Source organism: Pelmatolapia mariae, linkage group LG2 (genome assembly GCF_036321145.2).
Source record: "Pelmatolapia mariae isolate MD_Pm_ZW linkage group LG2, Pm_UMD_F_2, whole genome shotgun sequence".
Taxonomy (NCBI): Eukaryota; Metazoa; Chordata; class Actinopteri; order Cichliformes; family Cichlidae; genus Pelmatolapia; species Pelmatolapia mariae.
The window spans coordinates 22,018,252-22,036,729 of record NC_086228.1 but is presented as its reverse complement, the minus strand read 5'-3'; the positions used below and the strand labels follow the sequence as shown (position 1 = coordinate 22,036,729).

General features: G+C 39.7%; 1 protein-coding gene across 5 annotated transcripts; it reads left to right on the top strand.

Annotated features, from left to right (window-relative positions):
- Window positions 1-212: 212 nt before the first annotated feature.
- Window positions 213-18,197, top strand: septin6 (septin 6). 5 transcript variants are annotated; one of them, XM_063494499.1, is made up of 11 exons: window positions 213-329; window positions 2,008-2,122; window positions 4,834-5,029; window positions 6,384-6,570; window positions 8,287-8,448; window positions 9,201-9,297; window positions 10,350-10,518; window positions 10,758-10,890; window positions 10,988-11,178; window positions 12,030-12,076; window positions 17,042-18,197. In XM_063494499.1, exons 1-10 carry the CDS (start codon window positions 300-302, stop codon window positions 12,031-12,033), a joined length of 1,284 nt encoding a protein of 427 aa, XP_063350569.1. In that variant the 5' UTR covers window positions 213-299; the 3' UTR covers window positions 12,034-12,076; window positions 17,042-18,197. The 5 variants fall into 5 exon arrangements, with proteins under 5 accessions (XP_063350569.1, XP_063350568.1, XP_063350567.1 ...); XM_063494498.1 differs by lacking the exon at window positions 17,042-18,197 and adding an exon at window positions 14,015-16,416; XM_063494497.1 differs by lacking the exon at window positions 12,030-12,076.
- The last annotated feature ends 281 nt before the right edge of the window (window positions 18,198-18,478 follow it).

Below are 18,478 nucleotides of genomic sequence, written 5' to 3'. Positions count from 1 at the left end.
CTACCACCAGACGGAACCATGGCGACATCCTGAGGGGGGTACAGTAAATAGTTTTATTTATATCTTTATTATTTTACGAAGCAAAATTCTAAATAAATCATTTGGAGTATGCCTGTAGCTTATATTTTATAAGTAAGAAATACATAATATGGGCACAGTTTTTAAAAATATCATATCTAAAAGCGCATTGGTTTGTGGTACATTCCTGCTAGGCCATCTTTCGGTGTAACGTTAACGGTGCAGCTTCCTTTGCTAAACAGAGCAGCAGAGGTTTCGTCCTCCGGCTAACAGCAGCTACTATGGCGTCAACTGAGATAGCAAGGCAAGCGGTAAGTAGCCTGTTTCACACTGGAATTCATGTATTTATCTTATATATTTTTGTTATGGATCAAGCGTTTCGCAGAAGAGTGTATAATTTCAAGCAGATTTACCCAGCCACCTTCCGTTTTTCGTGGCTATTCCATCCAAATCCAGTGTACCGTGGCTTAATTAGATCAATTATAATTAGAGCTAATAGAAATCTGATTATGCGTCCCTAAACACGGTATAAAAATAAAATTTAACCAGATATCAAATTAAGGCCCAGCACTCAACAGTCGAAGCTCTCCGGTAGAATATTTTCATTTTGGTATGCTAACGCCTGCAGATTTCCTGTACTGGTAAAAACCTAAATTACCCTGTAAACGGAATTAACAGATTAAGACATTTAAAATTTAAAGTAACCGACTTATCTATTATCTCACATAAAAACGAGAGGCTGTTACAGAGCCATAGGTAGGCCATTCATTCTGAACGCCCCCATTTCGGCACGGCTACGATGCTCATTTCCGTTATGTTGTTTTATGCAAGACCCGTCAACTTTGTTTTCCGGGCGTTGTCTTAATGAATATTACGGACAAATAGATCGTAGCTCCTTGTAGACATTTGGCCGTGCAATGCACAAATCGTGGTCTAAGTTTGCCTTTTTTGGGAGGGGGCTTGGAAAGAAGCCGCGTAACCCAGAGGGAGGGCTGAGAATAGCAAGGTTTTACAGTTTGATATCCATATCCAGTGAATGGAAACCCACTCATTGTGTGTAACTTGGCTGTGAGTGTCATGAAAAGCGGGAATGGTCTCAGGAATGTTGCACTTGCAGCTGAAGAGTATAGGGCTGGTTGTCCAGTTTTCCAAACACTCCCTCAGCTGTTTAAACCCAATTTCAGCCATCCAAATAATCCACAACTGTTTAGTGCCTTCAGCTTGCTCAGTTATTTTAAATTGAGTCTAAAACAGAGTGTTTTTCCTCCCAGAAATCTTCACCACATTGGACTGCAACAGTGTGTTATGTTAAGCCACATAATAGCTGGTTGTCTGAGGTTTAAATGGTTGAGATATTCTTTCTTTTGCCATATAATCTACATTTTTTGTTTTCCTGCAAAACGTAGGCTGCAGAAAGGAGGTTCACACTGATGGAGATGCTTACCAGCAGCCACACACCCACACACATATGTAACAACAGTGTTTTTACACTTGTTGTGTTTAGTGGTCCAGATACAGGTTGTCTATAAACAGTGTGATAGAGTGAATGGAAGTGAAATAGGTTCAGAAGAGGAAGTTTCAAATAAAACTCAGTGCCAGTTACGCTAATGCTTTTATCCGTTTTTCTTTTTTTTTTTTAATTTTTAAACAGTAAGCTTTTTTTTCTAATTTTTCTAAACGCTCTGTCTTGACACAAACAGCAGTACCTTTCCATATATGTACATTGTGGTTTCTAACTGTCTCGTCTGTGGAAGAAAGTCACAGCTCAGGAAGCAGGAAGTGAGTTAGCACTGCACCTGAACTCATTGTCAAAGACTAACGTGATCAAAAAATGGTCGAAGGCATGGTACGGTTTTATTTACACAGGACAGCTGTCATTGCGATGGATATTTCAGCACGTTAGAAGGAATCCTGCACATGCTTACAGACGTGGAAGGTGTTTAGTGATCGAAAGGCACTGACTTGTTGCTTTATGTCTTTTGTTTTTAGGGTGAAGGAGCTCGTGCCGTCCCTCTATCGGGCCATGTCGGCTTTGACAGCATGCCTGACCAGCTGGTCAACAAGTCTGTCAACCACGGATTCTGCTTCAACATCCTCTGTGTTGGTGAGTGTGTCATGTGAGATTTCCTCTCTATGTCTTCAGGCACAATGTCTTTGCTTCAGTTAAAGTGTTTCCACAAGACAAAAAGCTGCTCAGTGTTTGACTCTCAGTTTCCTTTTTGCTTGCTTTGGTTATTGTAATGAGTAAGATGCTCTCAGTTCAGGAAAGTCAAGTGTCTGCTGGTGGTTATTTAATTTGAATATGCATGACTGTTTAAAAAAAACAGTGCAACACTGAATGCAGGCTACAAGCCTTCTCCAGGATGTAGAGGACAGTCAGAAATGATGCCCTATAAGTTTAATTTTAGACTGGAGAATCAAGTCACATCAGCCTTATTAAGTGCTGGAAGTATTCAATTATGTGCACTCAGTTGCCAATTTATTAGCATCCCACTAAAACTAATCTAATACAGCCATTCAGCAACCCTAGCTGAATGGAAAAAATAATGTTCAATTTATTTAGATGGCATTTTGCTGCAATTGTGGAGGTTATAGTATTTTTTTAAAGGCCTCTCATGTCTGGCAGTACTTGCACTCAGAAACAGAATCTGAATGTGCCATTATGTCAAACATATTTGCATTTTCAGAACTCTGTATAGGTTCCTCTTGTTTGTCTTTTCCTTTTTATTTATATATTAATTTAATCGTTTCTATTATTGTTCAGGTTAGGCATGTGTAATATGTCAGTGCCAGAGTTGACAGGCAGGAAGAAAAACATTAAGTAATAAAATGGGAGAAAGGTGAAGATGAAAGGTTAAGAATACGTGGAGGTTATAGTTTATGATACTGTATTTATAGAAAACAGAAGTATTCATATTATGTTTTTGTTTGAAAATACAAACATCTTTTCATTAGGGTTTCCTTTCTGGAACATGTTAAATGTCCAGAAAGCAATAAAATATGTGCAGAGCAGCACAGGAAGTAGCATGAAAGATGAGTCTTAGCAGACTACAACATTCAAAAATACTCATCAGTCATCAGCTTGGCAGTGAGTTAGCAAAAACAAAAAAGGTAAACTGCAGTGGATGTAATACCATTAAAACAATGGGATCTTCTTTTGTGGGGGAACTTACTTTGTGACTAACTTCAGCATTCTTGCTTGAATATTTAACTAAAGATCTCTGATGGCAGAGCTATAACATTTAAAACCATAGAAAGCTGTGGGAACTCCTGATAGTTCCCCTTAACCTTGAATACAATGTGTTTTTGTGATATGCTGCAAATTAGATTATGTTACATTACTACTCTGTGTTTATTTATTTCAAACTAGACCTGTTATGCATTTGTCTCATATTTTCTACAGGTGCATGTTCATATTAAACCAGGCAAAGGTTTCAGATCATGAGATCACTGTATATACAAGTAATCCATGTGAAGCAAAAGCTCAGGATTCAGATTTTTTTTTAAACTCTCGGCTCTTTATGATATAGTTACGTATAAGTATATACTTAAAGGGGATATCTGTAATGTGGTTATCTCGGGCACACAGCTCTGGCCCATCCACCTGCTGTTCAAACCTGCTGTTTTTTTTTCTTGCAAGGGGCAGACAATCAGAAGGAGGGTGGCTTAAAGGGAACATGGGAGGAGCTAAAAAGATTTAATTCAGACAAAGAATAAACTGAGGGGCTAAACTGAGGGATTACTTTAAACTGTTAACGTGCAAAGATACTCTAGTAAAGTGCAAGAATGAACATATTTTGAAGATATTTTGATGATGAAACGATTGGTGGGCACGAGCGACAGGCTTTTGAGTTTCCTCCAAGCTAAAAACGTCCTCTAGATTCAATTTATACTCGGGAGTGGAGTGAAATGTGTGTTGTTTTTTTTTTGATAATGTTACTTTTTAATGCTTTTTGACTGCCAGCATTTCCAAACAATCTATAAAAACATTAGTAAAATCCATTCAAAATATGGATGCAAAGACGACGCTGCAGAAAAACCACAGTTTTGTTCCAAACTGTAAGTGCTGCTGTATGACTCAAGCAAAAATGTGACGATGTGTGCCTCAAAGATGACTGGTATGTCTGCAGAATGTTTCTGTTGTGTTATTTTTGATTTTGGCCTTTACTTCACACATTGACCCATCCTGTCCTTTCCATGTGTTCTTCACTTTCTTCAAACAAGATGCAAAATTTTAATTTTAACTGTTGTGAACTGAACTTTGCTTAGAAAGATGTGTCTGTGTGCTTGTGGTATTTTGAGAGAAAAATAGGGATGTTGTAAGATGTCCCACAAAAATGGGCTAACATGGTTGGACTGTAGGTCAGGCTATAATGAATAAAAATAGATTTTCTTACAGATGGAGCTCAGTATCTGAGTCATCTAACAGTAAATGGATGTCAGAGTACATTACCTAGCAGCTACTGCTGCTGTTTTTGTGGCTTTAAGCATTTAAGAGTAATACACTCTGTTTTAAGCATATTCAATACAATGTTTTTAATGTACTCTAACATTATCAGGCACCTTTTTTTTTCATTTTGCTTGAGTTACACAACTGTAGTGTCAGAGAGAGTGGCTTGAGCTGAAATATATCAAAAGCTGATCAAAGAAAAGGGCCTGTCATTAAATTCCTTTTGGTTTGGGAGTTATTTCCAGTTAGTGAAATAATAGCAACTGCCCTGTAAGTAAAGATGAAGAGGTCCTTTTTATGTGATTTGAATGATGTAATAGTAAGATGAAGATAGTAACTTGATGTATTTTCTCTTTGTTGTGCAGGTGAGACGGGTTTGGGCAAGTCCACTCTGATGGACACGCTGTTCAACACCAAGTTTGAAGGTGAGCCCACCCAGCACAACCAGCCGGGAGTCACACTCAAGTCCAACACCTATGAACTTCAGGAGAGCAACGTGCGCCTCAAACTCACTGTTGTCAACACCGTGGGCTTTGGAGACCAGATCAATAAAGAAGACAGGTAAGTCAGCCACTTTTAGCTGCTTCATCTTTGAGAGAGGGGGACGTCAAACTCCAGAACTTTCTTTTATTTGGATCTTTCACTGGGAGCAATATACATCCCAGACAAACCTGACATCTTGGGAGTACTTGAAGCCTCTCCGCAGCTTATGTGTCATTCATTGCTTAACTTTCTTTCATCAGATGTCTAAATTGAAGTAGTTTCCTCATCAGTTTTGGGAAACAGAAATTAAGATGTAGCTGCTTTCCTGTCTGGCATGAGAAGCAAATCACAGCCTTAGGATATGACACTTAAGCTGCTGTATACACCCACGATTTTGTTACCAAACCTTAAGTGTGCTGCAGAGGCTAAGTTGAGGAAGAGGAGGAGACTGTGTGAACTTTGTAAGCTCTGTACAATGGGAATCCTGCAATTGTTGGAAATCCCAGGGGAAGTAACATGGAGTTAAAGTATCTTATACACTGCTGCAGGCAGAATATCCTATACTTTCTACATAAGCTGTGTGCTTTTGTTTTTTTTTTCACTGTGTTTATGGGTCTGTTTTCTGGAAAGGGTGGATGCCTTTTGAAGCTTCCTGTAGTCCTCAATAAGCGGGCCAACATCTTTCTCCTTTGTTCATTTTCTCTCGCATGTGTCATTGCAGATAAGATTGAATTAGTTATTGGATAAATCAAATACTTAAAAACTACAAACATCAAGAATCTGACCTGGTATGAGTATGACTTGAAATGTCCATTTGTTTGAAATCTCCCTGCTTTAGACTAAAACTTCTCCTCAGATAAGACAGTCTGTCCTAACACACAGCAAAATAGATCATTGCTTCTGTAAAGTTAGTTAAAAATTAATCATGTTTACCAGGATGTTGCTTTCACATGTTCTGGCTACAGGCGTTTTCACACATGCACTGCAGCCCTGAAGTTTTGTTGAAAGTACCATGAAGAGAAACATGTGAGAACTCAAATCTCAAAATCTGATCAGACTCTTTTTTTTTTTTAGTGGATTTTTACTCTGCTAGGTTCCTTGCAGATTGTTGGATAATGATTATAATTAAAGTATAGAAAAAAAGATGTTCCTACATGATTTTCCCAGAGGAGACAAAGTCTTTAGAAGGCACAGTTGTCTTCTGTGTAGCTATACTTTCAGTATACTTCCGGGCTTTCCACAGATAACAGTGACTCTAGTGCTGCAATGATTCGCTGATATCCTGAATATTAATACCTTACTATTTAGATAAGAAATGTAGCTTATAGTTAAAAAAATGCTTAATATTTGCTGGTTTCAGATGCTCAAATGTAAAGATCAAGAAAGTGGTGTGTTGACAAAAAAATCTTCTCTGTCCCTCATCTTTTAACAGCTACAAGTCCATTGTGGAGTTTATTGATGCCCAGTTTGAAGCATATCTACAGGAGGAGCTGAAAATCAAGCGCACGCTACACAGCTACCACGACACCCGCATCCATGCGTGCCTGTACTTCATCGCTCCAACGGGACACTCGCTCAAATCGCTGGATCTGGTGACTATGAAAAAACTTGATAGCAAGGTCAGCTTCACTTCACTGAGTGTCATCTTTAGTTGTTTTTGTGTCAAAGAGTCCGCTAGAAGATGTTTAGGATTGTTTCTATTATGTAACAGTTGTGCTGCAGCTGAATGATCTTACAGAATATCTGTTTTAATGAGTAGCTTGTCATAGATATACTGTAGGTATGTCCTTTGACACTGCATGACTGTCATTGAATCTGTCTTGTTCAGTCATAGGACATAAACCTTTTCCATCTGCTTGAATGTAAATTGGCTCGGGCTTGTTGCTGCGTCGGTGTAGGTCAGCTGTGAAATGCAGTCTGCTCAGTGACTGAAGCCTGGTTTTTGTGAGGTCCTTTCCCATCAGCTTATTTGCATGGCCCTCATGGCTTTTGCACAAAGAACCAGCCTAGCGTTTGCCAGAGCAGCTGTGCCCTCCAGCAAGCATTCACAGCAGCGTGATCTAGAGCAGAGCCTCGTCTGTTTACACGTTCACCTAGGAGCACATTCAAACAGCGCTCTGCTAAAGTGTCCTCGAGCTAGACTTTGAATCCTCACCAGACGAAGGGATGCACTAAGATATTTTTGTTCACATGACCCGGAGCATCCCTTGCTTTTAGTGAAAGGGGCCCACATTCAAATAATAATAAAAAAAATCAGGGATTGTGTGGGCTGACACAGCACTGTAAAAATAGTTGTGTAGGAGTGAAATGTTATTTTCCACCTGTCAGCTGTAATTTATATATGACAGTGACCGTGACTGTTTTTCCCCACCTCCCTAGATTATCACTGTTTGGATAACATATATGTTAAAATGATTACCGCCACGGTTGGAGAAACTTTCTGTGATCTGAGACATAACACGAAAGCTTTCACTTTCTTTGCTGCTTTTACTATTTTTATCTCTGTACTTAAGATTATGTTTCTGTCCTTTCTGCACAAAGGCTTGAGGGGGAAGTATGAATCGAGATGATATTTTATTATTTATATATTAGAACCTAAAGCCAGTGCATTTAATGTTTAATTTAATTTAACCTGGCTTTATCACATGAGTGGACAGCAAATTTGTTTTGACTTAAATTGAGTGTAAAAATCATGACCTTTTCACTAATTGATCTCCTGATTTGTGAGCAATGGAGAGTCACATGTGGTGAAAAAAGTTATTTTCATCATTTCTGTATTCCTCTGTGGTATGTTCCTCTTAAATGAAACAGGCAGCATGTGATTAGTGCATTTTGTGCAGAAGAGTCAAATGAAGCATCAAATTCACCCTTTTTATATAAAGGAAACCTGAGTTAAGTTGATAACCACAGTTGTGATTCTATTTATCTCTTGATTGGAATTTTAGCTTTTGTCTGTAAAGCTGATTCAAAGAAAGCCTGTCTGTATTGAATTTGCTTATACTCTCTGAATGTTAAAGCAAATAGTACCCCTATCATTTTTCACATTTTCTTTTAAATTACTACTGCAGTCTTTGGGAATATATGAGTGGAAGCCATGTATAAGAAAAAGTGTTATGCACTCTGTTATTAAACTGTAATATTACTTAATTCTAGCTACAGCTTAAGAGAGTTTTTTTTTTAAATAAATCAACTACTTTCTAAATTTGGACTACAGAAGGGGAAAGGCTGTGAAACTAGTCTTCTCTATATTTAGCTGCATATCTGAAATATTTCACTTCACCTTATTGCGCTATTGTGATAACTACATGAATGCTCGCCTCATTTCTTAACTGCAGGTCAATATTATCCCAATCATCGCCAAGTCAGATGCTATCTCTAAGAGTGAGCTGGCCAAGTTCAAAATCAAAATCACCAGTGAGCTGGTCAGCAACGGAGTGCAGATCTACCAGTTCCCCACTGATGACGAATCCGTGGCCGAGATCAACTCCACCATGAACGTAAGGCTCATTTATACTGTTGTGGTTTACACATTCACCTAACCTAAGCAAAAGATCCACAGTTCAGTCATGGAGGGAGACACAAATGCCTTCAGGGTTGTGTCGGGAAGGGCATCCGGGATTAAAGAGTCTGCCAAATCAAACGTGTGGAGCTACCTGCTGTGGCGACCCTGTGTGACTAAGGGAGCAGACGGATGTAGCTACACTGCTTAATTCTAATTTATTTTACCAGCGTAACAACTTGTGATGTGGAGTCGGGGCAGATGTCGTACGTGTCTCCTTAGTCTGTCAGGAAGTCGCTGCCGCAGCAAGGCAGAGTGTGTTCAGTTCACTCTGCAGGAAACCTGCAGTGTGGGAAAGGGCCTGTGTGCACTGACAGATAATTCAAGGCTCACTTAGATGTTTATTAGTCCTGATCTGTGCAAATTCCTTAACTATCCTTAACTGATTCTATTACACTGCAGCCTCTCCTCTCATGTTTGCACAGCCTGACCTCAACTCTGTTCTGAGATATCATAAATCTTTATTGTAGTACTTGCTGTCTGTCTGGAAAAACAAGTTCTTAATAATCAGCTTGTGTAAGTGAAATAATGGAATCGACGTATGCCGGCAGCACAAATACTTCTGGATTTCTTGGTAACAAAAAGGTGTTTGATTTATTTATTTATTTTGTGTGTGGAGAGAAGCTGAGGAGAATTTGCAGAGTGTGTGTTTGGCAGTACACCAACCGTGCTTTTCTTTACGCTTCACAGAGCCATTTGCCCTTTGCCGTGGTGGGTAGCACAGAGGAAGTCAAGATTGGGAACAAGATGGTGAAGGCCCGGCAGTACCCCTGGGGAACGGTGCAGGGTAAGCCCGGGTTACATCCTGCACAGGAAATGAGAGCATGCTCCTTCTCATCACAGCTGCTCTAGCCACTCCCTCCCCTTATATTTCTGCTCAACTCAAATAGCTGCTACAGACTAGCTGATAACCAGTTATATAACCTGCAGTTCCATCACTGCCATCACACTGTAAATCATGGCAGCACCAGCTTTTAGCCCATAAAGGAATTTTATGTCGCTTTTATTGACCTCCTTGATCAATGGTGTGGTTAATGTATGTGAAGTAGACAGAACTGTCAATACTACTGCAACTCCAGTTGCACTGATTTGCTCCTATGCCCTTTGTTACAGACACATGCTTGCTGTTATTATCAAATGTGTATGCATGCATGTGTGCAGATGTTTCTATGATTCGGTCTTATTCAACACATGCAGCTTAAATGCTTGCAGTATGACTGCTCTTCTCGTTTCTTGTTTTGTCCACTTTATAATGCTATAAAACGTAAAAAACACCCTGAAGTCTTTATTTTAAAAACAACAACAATTTTCTGCTAAATTTGCTTTAATTTTGGTGTAATCCCTTTAGAAATTCTATCCTTTTATACAAGCAGCCATAGGGTAAACAGAGATGCATTTCCGACGATGTGTGTCTAATATTTATGTGGATTACATCAAAAAACCCCAAAGCTTAAAGTCAGTGTTTTTCCCATATCATTAATACTTCATTTAAAATTCAGCGTGCTGGATTGCTGCCAAAACAATGAAACCCACACCACCGTTTTAATGCGAATGGCCTGCAGTGTATAATATTTATGACTGAAGAAGGCTTTTTATCAAACACTGGGTCTGTTTACCTCAGACTGTCTGCATGCATACTCACATGGTGTCACATGTCCTGTGGAGGCATGCAGCTCGGTTCAGTCCAGCACCAAAAATCAATACAGAAAACACAGGACATGAACACTGCCTTTTTATACTGCTGCAGTTTGTTTGATTTACTTTATACTGTAGCTTTAGCATGCGTTCTAGTTTGTTTTGTGAGACATACACTAAGTCCCTGTGTTCTGTTTCTCACAGTGGAAAATGAGACTCACTGTGACTTTGTCAAACTGCGAGAAATGCTGATCAGAGTTAACATGGAGGACCTGCGAGAGCAGACTCACACGCGTCACTATGAACTCTATCGGAGATGTAAATTGGAGGAAATGGGGTTCAAGGACACGGATCCTGACAGCAAGCCCTTCAGGTAGCAGACTGCTTTATTGCAGCTGATTTTTGCATTCATCAGCTTATTTCTACCCCCAACCTCCCATTTACTTTTTACACTTTGGGGGCCTGTAACTGTGAAAGTTTTCATAGTATGGAGGTTAAAATCTTGAATGGTTTTATAAAATATGCTAAATTTATCTTATAAGAGACACTCATTGGTTTGGTTTACTGTTTCTATTGCTCATATTTATTCCCTCTGTCATTTTCCTCTGCCAGTCTGCAGGAAACATATGAAGCTAAGAGGAACGAGTTCATGGGAGAACTGCAAAAGAAGGAAGAAGAAATGAGGCAAATGTTTGTCCAAAGAGTTAAAGAGAAGGAGGCTGAGCTCAAAGAAGCAGAGAAAGAGGTAAGTATCAGCAGCATAACCAGTGTTTATGTGAGCCAGATATATTTCTGCTTTGTTTTTAAAACACAAAACAACTGTCTGTTTCTTGTCACGTTAGCTGCACGAGAAATTCGACCGTCTGAAGAAACTCCACCAGGACGAGAAAAAGAAGCTGGAAGAAAAGAAGAAGGCTCTGGACGATGAGGTCAACACATTCAAACAGAAAAAGACTGCTGCAGAGCTCTTGCAGAATCAAGCTCAGCAGGCAGGGGGGTCCACCACACTCAAGAGGGACAAAGAGAGGAAAAAGTGAGTATTGTTATCCCGCTCTGTGGCTTTACCCTCACAGGTGTACCATTGGCTGTATGACTACAGGAAATGGAGTATGAAATGAATTTGGGAGGGTGTTGAAAAGCCAGTGATAAAATAACTGACTTCAAGGTTTTATAACAGTATGTACTAGTACTAAATTCCATGCTAAGTGAGCTGACTATAACTCATCGCCAGTGTGGAGAAATAAGAGGAGAAGAGAGGGGAGGGAGACTGGTGAAAATTACAATCTGTCCTCATCTAAATAGTTGAAAAGTAGCCAACTGTCAGCAGAGTTAGATGAATGAATTTCAGTCAGAAATCATTGCTCTGCAATTAAGCGCTGCTGCTGGTTCACCACAAAATCAAACGCTCTCAATACATGTGTGTAAACAGCTTTACACACATGTGCAATAGCCAATACTTTATACACTTTTTCAAATGCTTTGGTAATAGATCTGACATGCTTTTGTTTATACCACAAGTTTAGTGAGACTGAGGCTGGTATTGCGTGTGCAGCCTGATGTGTTATTGACATTGTTGGTCCCTTCATGGTGCTAATCAACTCCTGGTTGTGTTAAAGCTGATGTGCCTGTTGGAAAAGGAAGAAGACACTTGCACTGAGAGGTTTCTTGTTGCTTTATTTCCTTCTTGCTAATTGATTTTCTTCACAGCCATTCTAATTTTCTTCTAGGCTCTGTGTCAAGGTCACAAATTAAATCTGACTAGCGGGGTCTAATAATCAAGTTCTTTTCAGTCCCCAGGAGACAGTTATTTATGATGAATGTTGTGTTTTGAATGTGTCCTGTGAGTGCATGTGTCACCTATGTTGCATCCGTAATGTTTTCCAGTTAACTCCTCCCACACTTGCTGCATGCTGCGTGAGGCACCTTTTCTGGTAAGACCCCCTTCTTGAGTTACACCGCCAACAGATGTGGAAAAAAAATATAAATATTAAAATTCTGAAGCTTCTGCAATTCGGGAATCATTATTAACTCCACCAGAACGGCCCTTTGTCACTGATTCATAGATTTTTATGACTCTGGTTCTCTGGTTTGGTGGTCTCAGGAGCACCTCTCAGCTTTTGATGATGCGGTTCTATTGGCGTAATCAGATGATCATTTTCAGCTCGCACCGGGGCACTTTGCAGCCGAGTGTGAGCATCTAGCATCTCCAAATCTGAGGCCATGGTTCTCAGCTGGACATGGGTGGAGTACCCACTCTGGGTAAAAGGGAGGAGTTGCTGTCCCAAGTGGGAGAGTTTTTGAGTATCTTGGGGTGTTGTTCACAAGTGAGGGGAGAATGGAACTGGAGACTGTCAAATTGGTGCGGCATCTGCAGCAATGCAGACACTTTACTTGGCTGTTGTAGTGAAGATAGTTGATCTACTTTCCCACCTTCATAGGACCACAAGCTGTATGTAGCAGCCAAGAGAGTGTCTGGATGTCTGGGAAGATGCAGCACAGAGTAGAGCTGCAACTCCTCTGTGTGGAAAGGAGCCAGTTGAAGTGGTTTGTGCTTCTGATCACAAGGCATTCTGGACGCCTCATAGGAGATGTGTCTCAGTACTAATGGGAGGTAACCCAGAACATGCTGGAGGGATTATGTCTCTTGGATGGTTTGGGAACGCCCCTGCATCCCTACTGGAGCTAGAATTGTTGGCTGGGGAGAGGAATGTCTAGGCATCTTTCCTGAGAGTGCTGCCACCGTGACCCAGGCCCAGATTAACAGAACATAGATGGAGCTCGCAACATTTTATTTGACTTTGAAAAGGCAACATTTTCATTATCTGACATTTTGTACTTCAGACTATTGACTGATAAGTAGTACAAGTTAACCAGAAATGAAACTGAAGCATTAGTGGCTGTCAAACTGTGCAGCCAAATACTTCTCTGAATCTGAATATGTAAACACAATCTGAAGATTTATAAAGCTATTAAATCTCCTCTAATTTGCATGGATTTAATTTGCCCATTCAAGTTATTTAAGCACGTCACTGTGTGAGAAATGGCTAATCCAAATGTAGTATTTTATTGCCACAGATTTGCAGTACTTCATGGAAACATCTGTGCAGATCCTATCCTTGAGTTGGCAGTGTTTACCGTCCTTCTGCCAGCTTCTAAATCAGCCACTTTATTAGATCCCCACCCATCCATTTGATGTACTGTTCCATCTGCCTCCCAAAATGCACAACAGTCTCTTTTTCTTGTGGCCCTTCCCTGACTTTGCACAAAGACTCATTCAAGGCTGAACTGAAGAGTAACTGAAACTAACGGGTCACACCAGAGCAGCTAGCAGCCTCAGGGCCCTTCTCTGTTTACAGAGATGACATGTTTTGTTGATCAGCCAGAGCCATATGACGACCCCCACCACCACCCCACCCCACTTTTGTGGATTCAAAAGCCAAATCCACAGAGGGACATGTTGTTAAGACTCAACCACTGGGGAGGGTAGAAGTGAATAAAGACATCTGTCTTGCAATCTGTAAACTCCTCAAGCATTTCAGAGCTGTTAAAAAAAGCTGGATACAAGATGGTGTTAGACGAGCAAGGCCCGAGGAAGACAATAAGACCCACTGTTTGAAACTCAAGGGAGGGAGGAAAACCTCAAAAGAAAGAAAAAGATTTATTTAACTGTCCGATTCGAACAAATAGACAGCTGTACTCACATCCTCACCTCTGCACTCAGTCCTTTTGAGTTGCCTTAAAAAGCATGTTTTTCCTGTCAGCGCCCCCTGATAACTAATGTTGATGTGATGTCACCTGTGTGAAACTGTGTGTTGTGATGATGTTTTAACTCCAAGAAAGCAATAACAGCCCTTCTCTCTTATTTCCAGCTAAGGAGTCCTGTAGAAAAAGTGCTCCCTTGTGGCCATCCTGCTGTGAATGAGTTTCCAACCCCATCATCCTTTACAGTACCCCTTCCTCACCCTCACCTTACCCCATAATCCAACCCTCCACATGCCCCTCCCTGCTCTGTGGAAGACGCTGGGCATTGCTATCAGTTTGGCCTCACTCTTTTGTTTTTTTCATGCTGAATGATGCTTGTCAGTTGTGTGGGTTGTACAAGCGATTATTCGGCTTCTCTTTTTATGCAAATTTACAAAATGCATTCCATGTTTGTTTTTGGTTTTTTTTAATATTTAGTGATTCTTTGCATGATGTGAGCTTTTAAAAAGATATTAACATACATGACTACTGTAGTGATGGGCAGAAATGTACTGAGGCTAAATGGAAACATGCATTAAAACAATGGGACTGAAGCATGAAGGATGAGAAATCTGTTTTGGATTTCAGACTTTAGAAGAATAGACTGTTATCAATATGAAGGCAGATTGACTGTGAGATTGAAGAAAAGCAGTAGACTTAGTAATGTATTTTTTTTTAAAACCGCCTCCATGAAACGGTGGTATCTGAAATTGCTGCATTGCAAGAAAATGTCTTGCTGAAGAAAAGCACATTTTAAGTAGTTAATCATCGGGTTTCTGATAGGCTAATCACTTCTTGCTTATTTGGTGACACCTGTGGTTAAAGTGGTAACAGGAAGTAGAGTTTTGTGCTACAACAAGCTCTCGTTGAGCACCTTCTTTTTTAGAAGTGCGACAGAAAAGCATCCCGTGTCCGTTCTGTATCCGTTATTGTGCAGCCAAAAAACCTTGTGTTGATGTAGATATTTAAAATCTGTCAATTTGTCTCATGTTATGTTGTTCAAATTGTTAGCAGGGAGTAAAGTTGCTTCTCTTGTAGATACATTTTTGATTAGTCCATCTCCTTCACAATAAAAGCCACCATGTGCTTTCATCATACACTGTATATAAAAGATAGGTGTATCTTCAGGATTTGAAATGTAAAGTCAAAGCGAACGTGGATTGTTTTCAATGGCCATTAGGGGGCAGTTCGTCTGCTGATAAAAATAAGTATAATTGCATAAATGTTTAATATCTCAATAAAAACATTCTTGACGAGTTTACCGTATAAATCACAATATAGGTTAAGTGAGATCTACTTCAGGGCAACAAATTACTACTGTATGAGCGTTGCAGTTTCTTGCGATTGCTAGTTTCCAAAATCCAATCCCAGTTCTTGTGGGCGGGGCTTTACAAACCACTGATGTCACAGCAGCTATGTCTCTCTTTTATATACAGTCTATAATTTTAGTAAGTGAAGTTTTGTTTGTTTGTTTGTTTTTTATGTGAAGCTTCAGCAATACAAGAGTCAACAACTCAGCTGTAACTAGATAAAATTCATACTGTATTACAGTTTCTTGCTTGTAAAAGCAGTTTGAATGATAAGAAAGGTGCTTCCCGGCACTGTAAATTAATTACAGAATGTAACCACATTACATTTGTTTTGCATTTTCTTTAAGAATTATAAAGACATTTAAACAATAAAAAATAAAATGGAGATTTACTTTCTTAATGTCCCCTTGCCGATGTTGTTTCTCTTCAGCCTCATGCATGAACAGATGTGAGCCTCCTCTCTTTGCCACTTCTCCCATACCTCATTCATTGTCATGTTTTTTGTGCATACTTGTAGTAGCTTTCACATTTGCACTTTTAATGTTTTATACCCCATTGTGATGGTTTTTTACATACTATATATTAATGTTGTAAGTGCAATTGTAACTTTCTTTTTTCTTATTGTTCTCAATATGAAGGCACATTTTAAAAGTCAATCATCTTAATGTCCATTGTCCTGCAGGGACCAGTGTTATTTGTATCAGTGTTACGCATATATTAAAGAAGTTTTTAATAAAATAAAGGCCAATTTTTCACCAGATATTATACCTGTGAACATAATCATTGTCTATGACAAACATTACTTTATTTTTAGGAAATTAAAACAAGGTTTATTTAATAAAATGGATGAAATAGTTATATTTAATTTATCAGGGGCTTACAGTGAATAAATGTTGGTGCCAGTAAGTTGTACTTGTGCGAGTTCATTGGCCAGCTGCTGTCCTAGCTTTGCTTAACAATTTTTATTGAAAGAAGATCTTTAGGTGTGTTTATTTCATGGCCCTCAGATCAAATAGGCGCCTGCTGACTTACTTTATTGTTCCACCACTTCAAGGTTCAGGGTTACTTTTATCGCCTCTTGAAAGAGAGAATTGTCTTGGGTTGAAAGTACTCCTGCCTTAACTCACATAATTCCACATGATACCAGGGTCAAAGTACTTCAACAGAAGATCCTTTCCTTCCTCACAATCCTCAGCTCATTGGTCTGTGTGGTTTCACTTTCCTTTGCAGTAATCCCTGGCTCTGCACTGAGTAGGTCCTCAGCCCTCAAGCTTTGCTAAGGGACCAGCCTTTGTGGGTACTGAGTACCTCAAATGTGACCAGAGGCTCTGTGGACCCCCCCTCCCCATCCCTGCAGGGTTTTCTTATACATTACCTGCTCTGCTATAATACGTGTTAACGTGTATGTGCTTCAATGCTGCTTTAAACTCACTTTGAGCAATCTAATCCACGATATGTTGCCTCTGCTTATGCTTACATGTTTACTTTTTGTGTTGTTGTGACTAATACCTTTTCCACTTCAGTTGTGATGGAGAAGACATGCACCTATTCATTTATTTTAATTTTTGTGCACCTGAATGACCACAGACAAGTCGTGGGATCGTAACACGGGCTGTACCTTTTATTTCACTGTTTAAAAAAAAAATCATGGCGTGGACACAATATAATCGGGTGTTTTATGTCTATAGTGTATTGTTTGAATGACTATGATCACTAAGATTTAATTCAAAACCTAAAGTTTTTCTCTCCTTGATATGAATCGCACTTCTGAATCTTTTATTTGTAAGCGTTTCTGCTTTGGCTTCCTCCCTCTAACTGCCTGCTCTTTTCTCTTTGTCTCTTTAGCTTCTTTTAATCTGTCTTGACCACCTGAAGAGGGGATTGCAGCTTCAGCAAGAACTAAGCACCCTTTACCTCTTCCTGTTTTTCTCGCTGTATGAACCTTTTACTCTCCCCATTGCATCTCCTTTGGTTGAATATGGCCTTAATGTGGACTCGCATGGTATTTCTGACCACCTAAGGATGGTTAAAAGCTGGGCAGGTCAGGAACCGGGCACAATATAAATCTGCTATCATGTCTTAATGTATAGAGAGACTCTTGTAGTTCATAGAAGTCGTCGGGTGGGACTAACACACTTTTAGGACTCACAGAGGAAGTCATTATTTGACCTTTAGTTGAAATAAAATTGCTGTGACCTGCACTATGCACTCATCTGTTCAAGAGAATTCTCAACTCAGAGGCATTAGGATAAAATGACAGACTTGCTTTTAAACAAAAGAACAGAAGCACTTAATAAACTATGTGTAATGTGTTAAAGTGATACAGTATAATGAGGATGTCCTCTTCCCTTGTTTTCTGCACATCTAAATTAAGAGTCATAATCATGCAAGAGCCAAAGCAATGTTTATGGTGCCCATGTTTACATGTCACTGCTGAATACCATGGAGGTCACATGTCATGGCCTTTTACTACACATTGTGCTTTAATATTCACCAGCCTACTCTATATTTTGCATGCATCTTTCTCTCTCTCGCGCTCTTTTTTTCATTACTGCAGTGATCTTTGACCTGCTTGTTTTTAACCCTTAAATAACAAAGTTTTGCTATCTGTTTTCCTTCATTGCTGTTTTCTTCAAATCGGTGCATATAATTCATGTACATTTGCTCTGTCCTATGATTTCAGCTCCCACTTTGCCAAATGTTAGTATAAGACGGAGTTGAATTGAACCCCAGATAGGAGTATTAAAAAATACTCGTGCATTTATATAATTTATAAGGATATATTTTGTGTATCGAAGTGGAGACTTGTTGTTTATTACCTATGATCTTTGGACGTGACTCTGAGTGTAACATTTTGGTGTCAGGAATTGCCATACATTTTTTCTAGTATCAGTCATCACCTCTTGTAGTCAGAACTTCTCCCACACCTCAAATGATTCTGGATCTTACTTTAGTTTGATTCCATTGATGTACATTTTGAATAAAAAAGGTGATCCAAACATTTGACGCTTCTGTCTGTCATTTTCAACAGTGGCTCTAAAACTGAGGCGATTAGCGCTGGCTGTCGCCTCGCAGCAAGACCGTGCTAGGTTCAAATCCAGCGCAGGGTCTTTTGTTGTAGAGTGTAAATGTTCTCTCAGAGTTCTTTACATGGGCTTAGGTTCATTGGCGATTCTAAATTGACTCGTCTCTAAGTGTTAGCTCTGTGACAGATTGGTCACCTGACCAGAGTCTACCTCGCCTCTCGTCCCGTGACAGCTGGAGTAGGCTCCAGCTGGAGTA